This window comes from Pieris brassicae, chromosome 13 (assembly GCF_905147105.1).
Source record: "Pieris brassicae chromosome 13, ilPieBrab1.1, whole genome shotgun sequence".
Taxonomy (NCBI): Eukaryota; Metazoa; Arthropoda; class Insecta; order Lepidoptera; family Pieridae; genus Pieris; species Pieris brassicae.
The window spans coordinates 1,249,060-1,267,428 of NC_059677.1; the positions used below are offsets into that span (position 1 = coordinate 1,249,060).

The 18,369-nt window shown below is 39.3% G+C and overlaps 1 protein-coding gene across 1 annotated transcript; it reads left to right on the plus strand.

Moving 5' to 3' along the window:
- Nucleotides 1-481: 481 nt before the first annotated feature.
- On the plus strand, nucleotides 482-16,268 carry LOC123717827 (protein cereblon-like). Its single transcript, XM_045674051.1, has 10 exons — nucleotides 482-594; nucleotides 676-797; nucleotides 1,166-1,365; nucleotides 1,976-2,140; nucleotides 3,141-3,245; nucleotides 6,860-6,987; nucleotides 7,813-7,952; nucleotides 8,775-8,877; nucleotides 15,509-15,653; nucleotides 16,074-16,268. The coding sequence occupies exons 1-10, from the start codon at nucleotides 585-587 to the stop codon at nucleotides 16,228-16,230; spliced, it is 1,275 nt and encodes a 424-aa protein (XP_045530007.1). The 5' UTR covers nucleotides 482-584; the 3' UTR covers nucleotides 16,231-16,268.
- Nucleotides 16,269-18,369: the final 2,101 nt, after the last annotated feature.

The window sequence follows — 18,369 nt, forward strand, 5'->3', positions numbered from 1 at the left end:
AAATAATAAACAAAAAACCTCAAAATAACATATAAATAATTGGTGGAATAAGTTTGTTTTCTATCACAATAAGAAAATGTTGAAACTTTATTGTTTCACTGATTTCTCAAGTATAAAACTAGATTTAAATCAGTTAGAGGCTATTGACGAGGAAAATACTATTACTCTATTAAAGCCTGGAATTTAGGAGCCATCTATATAAATATAAGTTTGATAGATACGTGGGGCGCCAACCCCTTAAGATACTGCAAAATATGGTTGTCTTGTTGTCTAGGCAACTAGGTATAATTTATCTATAGTTTAGTTGTTTACATTTTTAGATATTTCCTTAGTTATTACTTACTACATATTTAATCTTACTTTATTTGTCAGGAGCGTCAACTGTCAAGAGTCAGCTGTTTAATGTTAAGTTAGAGAAAAAGATCGTTGTCAATTGTCAGATTTGTTTACTATTTAAGTATATATTATCGTTTATTAAATTGTTTCACGTTGGACTGTGCGATTTATGCAACTTTAGAGTTAATATACATAAATTAAATTAATATTATTGATTAAATACCTTTATTTTGTTTCACCCCTTCGATATGGATGACGGTTTGTATATAAGCATTTTTAATGATAAGTGTGTTGCGACATTGTTTCTTTATAAATAATTTGTGCGGAAATGTTTATAAGGGACTGTAAGTGAGAATGAAGGGAACCGTACTTCGGGAAGAAGAAGTCAATCATCTGAAGAAATGCAAAATCTGGAACTAGATGCTGAAGACTTCGATATTACCCTTGCGGCATCACATTCAGTAAGTATAAAACCTAAATGATGGCGACATACACATACTTCATCCGATGTTATTTCTTAAAATATTTCTTCTTAATGGTAATAAAAGTTTCATAAGTATGAAAGTAAGTGTTATTTTAAATAAACTAGACTGCTATTCAATGAAATGTTACTTTGATTTGTGGTTTGACAATCAAATGGTGCAAGTGTATTATTACCTTTGTACCATTCAATTCAAATTAATAATTCATTCTGAGAAGTGTGAAATCCAAATTTTTAATTATTCTCTAGAAAATAGTATACTATTTCTAAACACTTACAATGTATGTCTTAGGTTTCTTATGCTCATTTTACACATGTTTTTAGAGTGGTTTTATTTATATATTTTAGTATCTGAGCCAAGATCTTGTTGCAATCACTGGAAGACCTGACCTGGAGCCTGGATGGACAGGAACAATTCCAGTTATGGCACACCATGGAGCAGTATTTCCTGGAGAAACCGTACCAATGCTACTCACAGATACACAAGATGTTTTAATCATATCGCATGCATTGGATAATGATAAAATCTTTGGATTGCTTTGTCCTGAGTAAGAAAATATATTATTATTGGTTAAAATTTAAGATCGATCTATTTTAACCTTACTTTCTCCAAATTTCATCTATAAATATATGAAAGAAGCTGTAAATAATAATATCTTAGGAATGTTGTCTCAGTTAACTTGGGGATTACAAAGGACAATGATTGTGAAGCATAGGGCAAAGGGCAAAAGATTTATACTGTTTTATGTTTGCTTAAATCAGTCAAGTCCAGCAACACACTTGTCAGTGTTCCAGCAGTATTACTGTCACATCAGGTGAGCCTCCTGCTTATGCTATTTCTAATGTTCAGAAAATAACACTCTATCAAAATGGACTCATTTGTAGAGGCTAAAATATTGTACGCAGCAAAGGCCCAGTGTAGTACGGCTGGACATATATGTATATTCAAGGTTATAATGATCTAATCGTTAAAGATTTTTTTATCTTGCTTGTATAATATCAGTAAAGGTAGAGATAAATATTTATAATCTTTCGGCAAAACACTTCTCCAGACAAAATGGCGTCCCGCCAGTCCAACATAGTATTAGAATTAGACAGGCGAAGACCATTTTGTATCTCTTGACTGAAAAAATTTTTTAAATCATGAATCTTTTTCAGTGAGACATGTACATACATTTCTGGGTATGGCGTGCTATGTGAAGTAATTGAAGCAAGCAATTCCAATGATGCACCACAAACATTGTCATTTCGATCTCAAGCAAGTCATAGATTTAGGTTCAAAGTAATGCCAAAGATGTCAAAACCTATACATTTGTATAATAGGTAAGCTGTTCAGTAACTTAACCTAACTCAAACTATCTTTATTCATATAGGTAAACAAGTACACTTTTGAAGGTCAAAAAGAAGTTAAACTAATTAACCTAAGGTCCTGAATTCGGTTATTATATATTCAGTCCTGATCCTGGGTCACATGGATAAATATCATTAAAATGCCTTGCTCCATGTCGGGTTACGGGACTGAATGCAACCAGCGCAAATGTCCTGAAACTATGAAGTGTAAGTTTAAGCCTTAAATGCAGCATCACACCAAATGACGCGTTTATACTGAATGACATTGACGGACGTATCAAATTATTGACATTTGACAGTGGAGACTCAAGGGGCTCCAGACATCATTTGAACTGTCAAGTTCATATTGAATTGAGCTATTTGACAATGTTTTATAAAACCTTTCAGCAATTACAAAACGTACACAAATTGTGATTATTTATTTTGTTAAGCAAGTTAAAAGTGTTGGCAGTGTTGGCCTAGTGGCTTCAGCGTACGCCTCTCATCTCTGAGGTTGTAGGTTCGATCCCCGGCTGTGCACCAATGGATTTTATATCTATGTGCGCATTTAACATTAGTTCCGACGGTGAAGGAAAACAACGTGTGGAAACCGGCTTGCCTTAGACCCAAAAAGTCGCCGGCGTGTGTCAAGCACAGAAGGCTGATCGCCTACTTGCCTATTCGATTAAAAAATGATCAAGGCAAAGACCATTTTGTATCACTTGACTGACAATTTTTTTTACATTATTTATTTTTTAATAAATTTATTATTATTTTCAAATGTTTTAACTCCATTACGCTTTTATACAGATTTCACTCAATAACATATTTCAAACTGTCAAATGTCAAAGCGGACAGAGCAGTAAATTCTACCAAAAGATTTAATAAAATTATCTGGCACTAGTAGCAATAACGCTTGATTTTAAATATAAGAATCGCTTATGAAAAAAAACGTATATTACATATAAATACAAATATAATTGTTTTTTTCTAGAATGAAGTTGGTAGAAATACTAATATTACCGGAAGTGCAACTTGGGGATCCCTTACAGCAAGTGCGCCTTCCCAGCCTCGATAATTGGAGACGAGAACGAACTATGTTGGTATAAACAAATTTCTGTTACATTTTTTTTTATGTAATAGCAGGCAAACGGGCAAGAGGCTCACCTGATGTGAAGCGATACCGCCGCCCATGGACACTCACATTGCCAGAAGGCTCGCAAGTGCGTTGCCGGCCTTTCAAGAATTGGTACGCTCTTTTCTTCAAGGACCCTAAGTCGAATTGGTTCGGAAGTACTTCAGTGGGCAGCTGGTTCCACATAGTGGTGGTGCGCGGCAAAAACTGCCTTAGAAAACGCTCAGTTTTGGAACGACGGACGTCGAGGTGATACGGATGGTATTTTGTATTTTGCCTTGACGTCCGATAATGAAACTCAGCTGCGGGTATTAGACCGAAAAAAACTCTTCTGAACACTCACCATGGTAAATGCTGTAGAAGATGCAGAGGGACCCAATATCTCTACGCAACGCCAAGGGATCAAGCCGCACGGAAAGTGATTGGTCGTCGACGATTCGAACAGCTCTTCGTTGAATACGGTCTAGTGGAAGGAGCTGGTACTGGCGAGCTCCCGCCCAGAGGTGAGAACAGTATTCCATGTGGGGCCGAATTTGCGCTTTATAGAGTTGCAAGCGGTGGCCCGGAGTGAAGTACCGTCTCGCCTTGCTGAGCACACCAATCTTTTTGGAGGCTAATTTAGCCTTCGCTTCCAAATGACCGCGAAACTGGACGTTATTCGATATGTCAACGCCCAATATTCCGATGTTAGCTGAGGCTTTAAGGAGAGTGCCTTCAAAGAGGGGAGTAGCGACAAAGGGAGTTTTTTTTAGCGGAAAACGCGCATACTTGTGTCTTCTTAAGGTTAAATTGGACTAGATTTAGTCTACCCCAGTCCGAGACTCCACGTAAAAGAGTTTCGACTTCAGACACAAGTTTGTTCCGGCACTCATCAACAACAGCCCGAGAAATACCTGCCCGGCCCGTGTAAAAAGTATCCCCAGTGCTGTCGTCCGCATAGCAATGAAGGTTGCTAAGTTGCAACATAGCATTAATATGCAGAATAAACAGGGTCGGGGATAGGACACAGCCTTGTGAGACACCAGCGTTGACGGGTTTAAGGTCGGAGCATGCTCCGTCGATGACGACCTTAATGCTCCGATCAGCGAGAAAGCTGGAAATCCTGTTGCATAATTTCTCGGGGAGCCCATAGGCTGGAAGCTTCGAGAGCAGTGCTCTATGCCACACCCGATCGAAGGCTTTCGCTATGTCCGAACTTACCGCCAGCGCCTCCTCCTTGGACTCAATTGCCTCTGCCCACCTATGTGTAAGGTATACAAGGAGGTCACCAGCTGAGCGACCACGACGAAAGCCGTACTGAGAATCGCTTATCAGCTGGCTGCCCTCTAGATACCTCAAGAGCTGGCCGTTAATAATGGTTTCCATTATTTTGGAGAACAAGGAGGTTATTGCGATTGGGCGATAGTTGGACGGATCAGAGCGATCGCCTTTTTTAGGGATCGGATGTATCAAAGCTGTCTTCCAGCACTTCGGAACAGTGTTGAGGGAGTACAGGTACCGGAAAAGGCGCGTTAGGACCGGAGCCAACTCAGAAGCACAAGTACGCAGCACAATTGGGGGGATGCCATCAGGCCCGCTGGACTTATGGATGTCCAGGGAAAATAAATGTTTACGGATAGCACGTTGCCGGAATGTAACTTCAGGCATCGTAGTATCACACCCCAATAATGTCGGTGGTTCCTTCCCCTGATCATCCAAAGTTGAGTTCGACGCTAAGAGACAGCCTAGAAGATCGGCCTTCTCTTTTGCAGTATGGGCCAGTGAGTCATCCTCCCTATGCAGTGGTGGAATAGAGGGCTGACAGAAATTCCCTTGGACAGCTTTGGCAAGAGACCAGAAGGCTCGAGTTCCCGAAGGAAGGTGGGCCAATTTCTCACCAAACCTGGCAATATGCTCTGACTTTCTTAGCGATTTCCCGTTTGAAGGACCTAGAGGCTGAATTGTATGCTTTTTTACGTTCGCCGATAGCCGCATCACAGGATGTCGCCGCTTCTGCCCAGGCTTTAAAGCATTCACGCTTACGGCGCAAAGCCTCTTTGCACGAACGCCTAAACCAAGGCTGGGACTTGCCACCGACCGGCACCGCAGAGAATGGAATAAAAAGTTCCATGCCCTGCAGGACCACATCAGCGACAGAGTCAGCGACGGCATCCGGAGTACTCAACGAAAAGCAAATGGGCCCCCAAGGGTAGACGCAAAAAAAGACCGCATCCCGTCCCAATCTGCTGACTTATAGTGCCACACACGGCGACAGCCCGCAAAGCTAGGCCGTAAAGGGCACGTGAGCGGCACAATGCTCCGTACCACACAATGATCTGATGAACCCAATGGCGGGTCAACAGAGACTTGGTAGGTCTCCGGATGTCAGCAGAAGGTCCAACAAAGAAGGTTTATGACCATCCACATCTGGTATTCGCGTAATCGCAGGGACCATTTGCGTCAAGTCGTAGGCTAAAGCAAAGTCGTGAAAGGATCTTCCCGCGTGATCGGTGGTTTCAGAGCCGAGCCAATCGGCATGGTGGGCGTTAAAATCGCCAAGTATCACGATTTCAGCGGTAGGAATCCTTTCGAGCAGGGAATCGGTAGCCGTTTGGATGTGCTCAATGAGTCGGTTAGTTTCGGTATTTCCGCTATGGGACCTATACAGGCATGCGTAGAATCGCGGATAGTCATCGCAGTCTACGCGCAGCCAGAGGTTAGATAGGTCCCTTCCTTCAAGCGTCCCGAGGCGACGAGAACAGATATCCTCTCGGACGTACGCGCAAACTCCAGCCCGCGGCACAAATGAATGTTCCAATTTGTACCCCGGGTAGGAGAGGTAAGAAGTATCAGCCGGGGAGGAAATCTGAGTCTCGGTAAGAAAGAGCAAGGCCGGCTTCGCAGTCTCTAAATGATAGTGGACAGCGTGGATGTTGGAGTTGAGCCCCCTAATATTTCTGAAGTCCACGGCGAGTGTGGATGGGGGTGCCTTTGTTGGATTGCTCCGTTTGCCCCGAGACCGATATTTTTTTTTTAAAGAGCGCAGAATTGCCCCCCCCAGAATACGAAGGGCAGCCTGTGCACTTAGCCGGGACACTCAGCACCCGGTGGTGGACGCCCAGAGGGGGATATATACTATAAATATATGTGTAACAATTGTGACAAACTAAAATATAAAGTTAGATAATATTTAATTTCCGAGATTTTATTCAGATTTTGTAATGGATTTTACTGTATGAAGTCTTTAAGTCAAATAAGTCGATTATGAACACCAGAGCAAAATTCGAAATTACGGGTTAGTGACACGGATTTTACTATAGTTGTCTTTCTATTAATGTGGATTTGCTGTGATGAACCACTACCACCTGTAGAAACAGTTACTGAATTATTTCCGAAGCAAATTAACGTCGACAACGCAGTGTCCTTTGGCGACATGACCAGTGTCCAGCCAGATTTCCCCTCATCGGCAAAAAATAATAATATGGGATTGATTCAGAGGTTTGAGCTGCTGGTACCTCATAGTTGCGGTGCGCGGCTATTAAAACCAGTAATTTTCGCTCTATCTATCTATCTCATAAAGGTAAAACTAAAAATTCCAGGTTGGCAGATAATCGGTTTCGTATTATAGACTCGGCGATGACAACATGGCCACATTTTGTCTATGACATATTCGATTTTCATCGAATGAAACAGACTATTAAAGAATATTTTAGGAATATTGTTAAAAGTAAGTGCTTATTTCTCTATTTAAATTAATATTAACAAACAGCCACCAAAACCGTAGTTAAAGAAGTATATAACTTATGTACCTACAACATATATAACAACAACTTATACACCTATAACTTATACTCCTACAACTTACACCGTCTATAAAACTTATGTAGCTACTATGTATATGCCTACAAGTTATACAGGGTGACCAAAAAGTCGCGCAACTAGGGGTTAGATGAGGTCACCAGCTGCAAAAAATTGTTCTACAGGAGTTCCTTTAACTGGACCCCTGCAGAGTTAAAATTGATTTTGCGTTTACATAAGAAATTGACTCTTTTTAATAATTCTTATTAAGATTCGAAAAAATCTACACCTGTATCTTTTTTATAATATCCACTAGATTGGTACTGATGAGACCTTGTGTTAGACATACTATTTATGGTTGTTTATTGGGTACAACAACCAACCTACAACTTATTCACCTACAACTTATTCACCTACAACTTATTCACCTACAACTTATACACCTACAACTTACACACCTACAACTTATATACTTACAACTTCTCAACCATATCCATAAGACCTTTGGGCCAGTCATCGGTTAGACTGATCGAGGATTCTCGCATTAAGTTGGAGGAACAGAAATATATCCTTCCTCCACAGTGCATTTCTGAAACGAGATACTCCTCCAGTCTGTCGATCCAGCAGAATCTAGGGATCCGGCTTCAATAAGCTTCCTTCACCGCCCGATCGTGGTTCATCCGCTCAAGGTGCCCCAGCCAACGAGGCTTATAACAGTGGACTGGACTTATCAAAATTTGATTAAATATTTCAGCATCAATACCAGAAGAGCCGGTATCTTTATCTTTCTGGACTGCATCGAATCTGACACTCACACCGAGGGACAGACTGGCGCTGTTCATGGTAGACGATGCGTTGCTAAGGCTGCATATGGAGGTCAGGCTTATTGGATTGGTAAGTTATTATAATGTTAGTTGCGGCGATATGTTAACAATTTATTTTTAGTTTTCTGAGGAAACGTATAATGAGTTAATTTTTTCTTAATAATCAATAATAATAATAATAATAAATGTGTGCGTGTACACACGTAAGAAATGAAACTTCTTTATGACGTTATTTTTCGAAAAATGATCTTCTATATGCAACTTTACAGAAATTGGTCAAATTAGATAAAGTTTAACAAAAGGCTTTCATTATCATAGACAATTATTTCATTTTACCTTATAACTACTAAAATTACAGAATTTCATTAATTCTAATAGAATTATTACTATCATTGTTAGCGTTATTATATATTTTTGCCATTAATTCTCCATTCTCCATTCGAGTCTCTTCGGACCAAGCGTGGTAGGGACAAGAAAAATATGTTGTGTAACGGAATAATGTGACGCGTAACCGAAAAGTGTGACGGCAATTTTTTTCCAACGCCGATAAAGAAGTTTCACTTCAAAAAAAAATGTCTTTCCAGTTAAATGTTTGTTTCTAGACAAGTGTCATTTGTTTGTTTGACAGATGACGTTTGACATATGTGTATTTATATTCCGATCGGATTTGAAAACGAATATGACTGGCTGAGTTTATTCTAAGCTGCCGTACTTGGCAGGAGAAATTTTTTTTTTGTGTAACAAGATGACAACGGACTGGAGGCTCACCTGATGTTAAGTGATTGCCCATGGACATTGCCAGAAGGTTCACAATCGTTGTCGGTCTTTTAAGACTTAGACTAAGACTGTACTCAATATATTTAGTATATTTTAATAAATATATTGTTTACAGAACAGTGTCCTGTGTTGTGTGTCTTGTTCGACGGAAATCGCACGAAGAGAGAATATGTTCGCTATGTCCACTGAGGGCGTGCATTCAAATTATATTAACTTGGGTGAGAGGTTTTACAATTATTTTAAAGATGTATATGTTCAGTGTGTCCTAGTATGTGCCATGACTCCCCCCCCCATTACACATACATAACTTTTAATATACTATCGTTATATTAAAATATAATACAAACACTCACACACACTACACAGAAACACTTAAAATTTAGTTCCAAATCAAATTTTCAAAAATTCTCGAATAGCCCATTAATAAGTAATGAAATAACAAAGTATGAGCTCATAACTAACATAAAATTAGGGAGGGGTTGCAACGCGAATAGAATCTTGTCTTATCTAAGGGTTTATAAATCTAAGTGATACTTATGTCATTGGACATATATGTCGCAGTAAAGCAGTTAAATCAGATAGTTAATTGAGTCTCTAGATAGTTAATTAAAGATCGATATTCAATCAAGTTCCGTCAGACAAGTGAGTGAACGAAACGTTTAACGAGTTTCCTAAACGTTTCTAGGCAGCAAGACTAACCTAACCTAACCATTTACAATAAAGCAAAATACGGTAATCAAAATAGTTAATCAACTCGCTGGCTTTCGGTCAGACAGATAGTTAAACTTTTTCGACGCTGCTTTATTTAAATCAAAATGAGCCAGAACCAAAACTAGCGTCTTGATTGAATATCGATCTTCAATTAACTGTCTAGAGATTCAATTAACTCTCTGATTTAATTACTTTACTGCGACATATTACAATTGACGAGTGTGGGAAAAACTAAAGAGCTCATTTTGGCTTATGTTGATTACATTTAGTTTACGATTATAATTATTAACTCATATATGTATGGTGGGTTACATAACTAGGTTCTTGATTCAATTATCAAGAGTGATAAATGTCTATATTTGAGAAAATTACGGATTGATATATGTTGTATGTCTCAATGATTTTTGTAATTTAAGAAAACTATTTTTATATATGACGGCGCCACTATCAATGTTTTGTAAAACAACGTGCAACGGGCGATTAGTCGAACGTTCGTACGATGTGTCACTCGATCCCCACTACAGAACCTATATAAAGCAGCGCGCGCGCACAACTCGGTCAATGTCTCTCAGACACAAGGTGACCCTGTACAAGGCCTGCATCCGACCGTGCATGACATACGCTAGCGTAGTCTTTGCGCATTGTGCCCCTTCCTATGTTCACCGACTACAGGTGCTTCAGTCGCGATTCATGAGAATCGCGACCGGTGCGCCCTTCTATGTGAGAAACGTCGATCTCCACCCGGACCTGGAGCTCCCAACCATAGCCCAATGGATGAAGTTGGCGTCCACACGCCACTTTGACAAGGCTAAACACCATCCCAATCCGCTGGTGCGAAATAGTATCAACTATTACCCCTTCCCGACGAAAAGGCTCGTAGGAGGCTCCGTCACATACTAACGGATCCGGATGATCTAATTACCGTAGCAAACGATAAATTAAAAGCCGCCCGCGCGGCCAATAATAATAAAAATAAAAATACACAGATTAGGTTAAAAATCCGCCTTCACCGGGGAAGGCGAGGACCTTTACTTTGCACTTCGCTCACTCCAGTGAGCTTCCGTCCTGCCCTTCAGGCGATTGACCACCCCGCGACGGCCCAAGACGAGGTTCGAGTCTCACAGGAGACGCCCTTGCGCTAGCCACGGGATAAAACGCCATTCTGGCCGAGCTACGCTCGCCAAAACAGCCCGAGCTGAGCTGTAAAGGCCCATAAGGCCAACAGCGAGATACCTTCTTTAAAAAAAAAAAAAAACAACTCGGTCATTCGTTCATCGACCTGTGCACACATTACGTAATTACCGAGTAGCCTTTGAAATCTTTACCTATTGAATTTGTTTATTAAAATTGTATTGAATTAAGAGACTGACATTGGAATTGGAATAAATCAAGTGATTGGGAGAAAACTTTGTGTTTGTTATCTTAACAATGTCGGGGCCTAACGCTACATATACAATAAGATGGTGTTGGATCTCCAGATCGGCTGGACGAATGTTCATAGTTTTTGATTTGATGTATTTATTTTTATTTTATTTATTTATTTACACTTCGTTACACTACAAAATAAAAATAAAAATTAACATAATTAAATCAAAAGGAGGGCAACTGGCGGCCTTATCGCTTACGAGCGATCTCTTCCAGGCAACCACTGTGAGTAAAGAAAAAAATAAATGTATTAAATAAGATAGGCAAGTAGTGCAAAATACATGTAATACACAGTTATTAAACAAAACTAAACAGGAATAAAATATTAAAGATACATTAAAGAGTAAAAAGACACATAAATCACGATAATTTAAGATAAGTCTCACGTCAGTTAGTAGTTAGTAAGAAAGTTCGGGATACGATGTGGACAGGTAATGTTTGTACAGAAGAAATTTAAAGGAAGATAAAGAAGGAGCTAAGCGAATAGGGACGGGAAGTGAATTCCATAGCCTAACTGCGGAGACCTTAAAGGAATCGCCAAGAAAGGAGGAGTTATGAGATGGGATTTCAAGGGTATAATTTTCGGAAGAGCGTAAGCTATAGTTATGGGCTCCCAAAAAATTGAAATCATTTTTGAGATAGGAAGGAGTTTTAGGGTTGAACAGGATGGAATATAGGAGATGAAGAACATGAGCATCGCGTCGCTGACGAATTGGCAACCAGCCTAGCCGCTTACGGAACGCAGAGATATGATCGTACTTTCTTAGACCGAATATAAATCTGATACAGAAATTTTGGAGACGATCCAGTCTATTTAGCAATTCCTCGTTAAGATCGGAGGAGCAGGAATCGGCGTAGTCCAGTAAAGGCAGGAGGAGAGATTGCGCCAGTGAGGTTTTGGTACTAAAGGGAAGAAAATTACTAAGACGTCGAAGGATACTGGAGGCACCGTATAATTTTCGGCTAACTTCTTTAACATGCTGCTCCCAGGATAAATTTTGATCAAATAAAACCCCCAAATTTTTTACTGTACGGCTAAAATTTAAAATTACACCATCGATATGGATAGGGGATATCCTGGCCCAATCAATTCTCGTCGTGAAATAGGGGCTGCCAATAATTAATACCTTGCTCTTTTTGGGATTGATTAGAAGACCAAATTTTTTACTCCAGTCAACTATCTTTGCCAGCTCATTGTTGGTAGATTGTATGGCTTGCGGGAGATCATCGAGACTTGATTGTACGTAGATTTGAAGATCGTCAGCGTATAAATGAAAATTAGTTGAAAGTCGGAAAGTTAAGGAGTTAATATATATAGCAAAAAGAAGAGGAGAAAGTACGCCACCTTGCGGAACGCCAGATTCAATCAAACTCCACTGAGATATGCAATCGCTTGTCTTAATACACTGGCGGCGCCCATTAAGATAGTTAGAGAACCAGTTAACAGCATGAGAAGAAATATTAATAGATCTAAGCAACCCCATTAGAATTTTAAAATTAATAGTATTAAAAGCGTTGCTGAAATCTAGCAGTGTGAGAATTGTGAGTTGTTTGTGGTCCATGCCTTCGCGAATATCATCGGCTACTCTGACCAGAGCAGTAGTAGTGCTATGTCCAGGTCGAAACCCAGACTGAAGTGGATTCAGTATGGAATTTTTGTTTAGGAAATTATTTAATTGCTCATGTATGAGGCGTTCAAGTACCTTGGATAGAAATGGCAGAATCGAGATGGGTCGAAAATCAGAAAAAGTACTAGGATTAGCCTTTTTGGGGATAGGGATGATAAGTCCATCCTTCCAGCAAGAAGGAAATTCACCTATAGAAATGGAAAAATTAAAAATATGTGTTATTACAGGAAGTATAAGAGAGAGAATAGGTATGATCATAGCACGACTAATCAGGTCAGAACCAACAGCGTTGGAATGAATAGAAGAAATACTCGATTCAACTTTCTGACTAGAGAATTCATCGAAAGAGAAAGATGGAAAACTAGGACGAGGGAGAGATGATATATACTCAAGTGTTAAGTCCAGATCGATATTACTTGAAGTGGAGTGAGAGGTAAAATGGGCGTTTAGGCTGTTTACGTCGATATCGGGAGTCATGGCAGTACGTGGTGGCTTACCGATACCCAGAGATTTTAAAAATTTCCATATTTTTGAGGGATCCCCATTAGACACTGAGTCGTGAATGTGTCGTCTCTGCGCATCGCGACAACGCGTGTTGCAACGGTTGCGCAAGGTTTTGTAAAATACATGTTCCTTATCCGTTTTGGCTGTTCTCATCTTGGCCTTAGCACGGTTTTTTTGTTTAATCAAAGATTTGATTTCATCGTTGAGCCAAGGAGCAGGTAAATGCTTGAGTTTAACGGGCCTCAAAGGAGCATGTATATCATAAAGATTAGTGATGGAGGCATTTAGTAAATCAACTTTACCATTGAGGGTGGGACACTCGTAAATCGTGCTAAAGTCAATTCTGGCCGCATCTATAAGCAGACGCTCGGTGTCGATCGCAGCAAAATTACGCCTAAGGACTACGGTGGGTTTTAGTTTAGGAGGTTTAAGATTGAGAGACAAATAAATGAGGTCGTGATGAGAAAAAGCAACAGCAGGAAGTTGGCCATGGTTGGTAACTAGGTCAGGAGAAGAGGTAAATATAAGGTCCAATAAGGAAGGAGTGGAGCCTGGGACTTTGTGTGTGGCATTAAGTGGCAGGTTATGAAGATTATAAGATTCGGTGATGGAGAGCAACTTTTTCGATCGGCAGTCGTCTTTGATTAAGCAGGTATTGAAATCACCCATAACTATTATGTTTTTATAGAGAGGCGAAAATTTTTCAAGAGTGTTATCAAAGCCTGCGAAATAATCGACTAAAAGAGAAGGAGAGTAAAACACTCCAAGGAGAATTTTAGTCTTACTGAGCATGACCTCGACCAGAAGATGCTCGCATTCATTAGGTGGTGGTGGTTGAGGAGACATACTGATAATAGTTTAAGGGATGTGCGATCGTAGGTAAATAGCGACGCCACCTCCACGCATTCCAACTCGATCATTTCTTATTAGGTTGAAGCCGGGGATAGAATAGCTGAGGGAGGACAGGGTTGGACACAGCCAAGATTCTGATATAAGGATAGCGTGAATTTCGTTGGATACAAATGTTGTCAACAAGTCCAAATGGTGAGCAGGAACGCTTTGAGCATTAATATGGATGACATTCAAGTGTCGCGATTGGTCTTTAAATAAAGCTGTGAGGATACTATGCAAGGTAGGGGGAGATATCTCAGCGCTATGGAATGATTCGAAATCCGACGAAGAGACCGATTCAAATTCAAGAGCTTCACTATCGTGATTCATGTGTTATCCAATAATATTTATGTATAAGTCTACTAAGTATATAAATTTTTAATTTATGTACAAAAATGATCCTGTGTTCACACTCAATCGCTAATATTAGTGAACAGAAAATATAGTCACACACTTTAAGAAAACAAAAACAAATTAACTTAAAAGGGTTCAATAAACTAATTGTAACTATTTCCAAAAAAAAAAAAAAACAATTTAACAAGGAAATTTATATATAGTTTGCAGTGATAAATTACTGTAAAAGCTTATTATAAGAGAATAATTTTATGAACTGTGGAAATAGATAGATTTCCCGTTATGTAAAAATTTACTAACAAAAGTTCACGGGATTCTTAAACGTCAAACGTTCCCGTTGATACGGTAATCTCTCCATTCTCCCGTCATATTAAAATCATTTTATTTATTGCAATAAAGTTCATAGTACGTGAATGATAATCCAGCCTATACAATAATTATGGCTGATAAGTAATATTATGTTGACTTAATTTCCTACAATAATGAATTAAACCAAGGCAATGTTCTTCAGTCTTAGTGTTCTTTAATGTTTTGACACTATGTTCTTGTGTCCGAGATACCGCACTTGCAGGTTTATTAATTCTCTAAGTTCTCTTTTGGCTTCTTATTCCTGTTGTATCATGATGAATTGCCTCAGCATTCACATGGCTTTGTAGCCTGATTCAGTGAGCCAAGGCAAGCCGTTTCGACGTATTTAGGACTGTATCCACATTAAGATCCTTGTGGATACTTTCATTTCTAATGTAGCATCATGCATTGACAATGTCCAGAAGAAACTTGGTCTGAAACCGTTGTATTCTTTATAAAGAAGTAATATGTTATGTATTGCCAAAATCATATATAAGGAAATAATCAGTGGCTACAATCTTCTCTGGTTTCATGATTATTTGTCTAATAGGCAAGTAGATGATCAGCCTTCTGTGCCTGACACACGTGTCTAAGGCAAGCCGGTTTCCTCGCGATGTTTTCCTTCATCGCTCGAGCTAATTTTAAATGCGCATATAGAAAGGCCAACACTGGTCCCCCCTCAAATTAAGAATTTAAAAAAAAAGAATTATGTCTGTATTGGCTGTCAAATATTTGCGTTCGTTTTTTTGCGTTAATTTCTTAATAAAGTAGTCTACTTAATATTAGTTTTGTGTTCATTCATATAAGTTCAGCCAATCTGTAATACGAAAACGAAGGTTTTTCGAAAGTTACGAAGTTCGCCGGGAGATTGAGAGACAAAACGCGCCGTAATATACGGCGATGTCAATCCGCCATTTGCATGTCGACATGTCAAATGACAATGTACATTATGGTTCGTTTGACAGTTGACATTGTTCTAATGTTTTAGGTGGATATATGCACGACTTGGTGACCGTCACCCAAACCCAAAATATACAATTGAGTGGCCCGGCTTCGGCCGAGTTTTCCTGGTTTCCAGGGTATGCTTGGAGTATAGCGCTCTGCGTTTGTTGTATGGCGCATGTTGGTTGGAGGTAAGTGAAAACAGAAGATATTTTGTTTCATTTTATTTATTGGTCACGATTTATTCTTCGTCCACCGAAGGGTCGATATTATAATCACCTTATTGCCTATTAGATTAATAAATGATCATGTAATAGATCATAAATCTGAGGCCCAGACCTAAAAAGCGTCTGCGTTGTGGCGCCACTGAATTATTTTTGAAGTGAAACTTCTTTGTCGGCGTTGGAGAAAAATTACCGTCACATTTATCGGTTACACATCACATCTTTCCGTTACGCGCCATCTTTTTCATGTCAAAAATATATAATAACGATAACAATGACAATTCTGTAATAATCTTAGTAGTAATGAGGTAAAATGAAATAATCGCTTTCTCAGAATTCGAACTCAAGACAATGTTTTGATAAAACCATTTTTTTTTTATTTTCCAGGTTCGATGCCCTAAAGCGCGCAGTACGCCCATCACAGTTCTTCGGCCTTTGCCGCAATAACGTCGTACCACGACCTGCCCCCACTCCCCCACTTCTAACATCAACCCCACCCCCTGCCAATCTACCCTCAGACGGATCAGTATCACAACCTTTATAAAACATCTACCCTCAAAAAAATAACGATCTACCCTCATATAATTTTTTTTCTGATACCTGCACAGTTTCATCATCGCACGTAGAAGTAGAATACGACCCAGAATACCACCTCGACGTCCGTCTTTCCACTTACAGTCTTAAAGTTAATTGCCAGGCACCACCACTGCAAAATCTTGCCATAAAGTATTACCAACCGATTCGTCTAAGTGTCTTTCAAGCACAGAGTGTACCAATTGGCAGGGCTGGCAAAATGCCTCGGGCCCAAGAGGCCGCGAGCTCAATTTTTTTTTTTTTTTTTCATTGTAAATGTATGCAGTTTTGCTTACGTTTCCTTCAGCAAAAAGCTGGCGAATAGCCAGTATACGCATTAGGCCAGGGTGGGGATTACAGACCGTTCCCCCTTGCCTAAGAGAGGAGTCATTGTGGTATGAGTGGGACATAACGTGTAATTGAGTACGAAAATCTCGAAGTTTAGTATTATATTTTAACATAGCTTTTACACATTAAGAAAACACTTTTTAAACGGATTGAAGCTATGTATTATTATAAAGTTTTAATTATTTTAAATTTAAAATTTTCCGGCGTTTCGCGTGCTTTACAGCGTGCGTTGCCACGCTGACATGACAAAAGGTGTTGAATGTCAAAAACATCACAGCTGTAGAGAAATTTGTGTTATGTGTATTTATTTCCCCGGAGTTGGTTCAACTAAAACATGAAGGGTTTTTGCAGAAATGACTCACGGTGTCCTCTATTTTCGCGGAATGTTTGTTTTGGGGTTTCAGTTTGGATATTATTGGATCCCAGGTGTGTGACCATGCACGCTGTAAAGCACGCGAAACGCCGGAAAAATTTAAATTTAAAATTATGTAAATAATTATAAGTTTATAATAATAATACATATCTTCAATCCGTTTAAAAAGTGTTTTCTTAATCTCGCAAAGTTTCAAATGTGTTTCATTATGAGAGCCTTGATAAAACATTAACCGTATTTAATTAAATAATCGATATTTGAGTGTGAATTGAAGGAGTAACAGTTCTTAGGCTACCATAGAAAATATATATTTTTTATATAAAAAGGATTTTATTATTGAATCGCCTTCGATACAACGGTTATAGCGGTCATACTTAGATACCATTTTTATAGTACGATATGTAGGCCAAGGTTTCAGTTTCGGTGATTACCTCATCATCAGCGCACCTGTCCAGCGAGCATTCTCTTGAGGAAACAGCATATATATAGCCCGTTGAGTAACTTTACTGCTGATAATTTCCGTGCCAGCTGGAGTTATGTGTTTTACCTAGTATTATTATGCCTATTTTGCTGACACCCAGCATATATTAGGTCCTAACATATGAAATTGGCGTTTTGTATGGGAGGAACAAAAAGTCGAATATTTTTAAATATAATATATTTAATTAATCAAAGTATGAACCATTGTTTTCTATGCACTTTTGCCATCTCATAGGTAGTTCATTGATCCTCTCCATTGATTCCTCTATCCTGTTCTTTTCCTTTTACCATTCTTCTAGCTGCTTCCATTACTCTAATGATAGCTCTTCTTGTCCAAGCTGTACCTCCAATTATCTTTATATCGTCTGCACATCGCTTCCTGTCCTGTTCTTTTCCTTTTACCATTCTTCTAGCTGCTTCCATTACTCTAATGATAGCTCTTCTTGTCCAAGCTGTACCTCCAATTATCTTTATATCGTCTGCACATCGCTTCCTGTCCTGTTCTTTTCCTTTTACCATTCTTCTAGCTGCTTCCATTACTCTAATGATAGCTCTTCTTGTCCAAGCTGTACCTCCAATTATCTTTATATCGTCTGCACATCGCTTCCCGTCCTGTTCTTTTCCTTTTACCATTCTTCTAGCTGCTTCCATTACTCTAATGATAGCTCTTCTTGTCCAAGCTGTACCTCCAATTATCTTTATATCGTCTGCACATCGCTTCCTGTCCTGTTCTTTTCCTTTTACCATTCTTCTAGCTGCTTCCATTACTCTAATGATAGCTCTTCTTGTCCAAGCTGTACCTCCAATTATCTTTATATCGTCTGCACATCGCTTCCTGTCCTGTTCTTTTCCTTTTACCATTCTTCTAGCTGCTTCCATTACTCTAATGATAGCTCTTCTTGTCCAAGC

Coding starts and splice junctions, on each gene's coding strand:
- LOC123717827 (XM_045674051.1), top strand. Junction 1,366..1,975: donor TTTGGATTGCTTTGTCCTGA/GTAAGAAAATAT, acceptor AATCTTTTTCAG/TGAGACATGTACATACATTT. Junction 15,654..16,073: donor ATGGCGCATGTTGGTTGGAG/GTAAGTGAAAAC, acceptor TTTATTTTCCAG/GTTCGATGCCCTAAAGCGCG.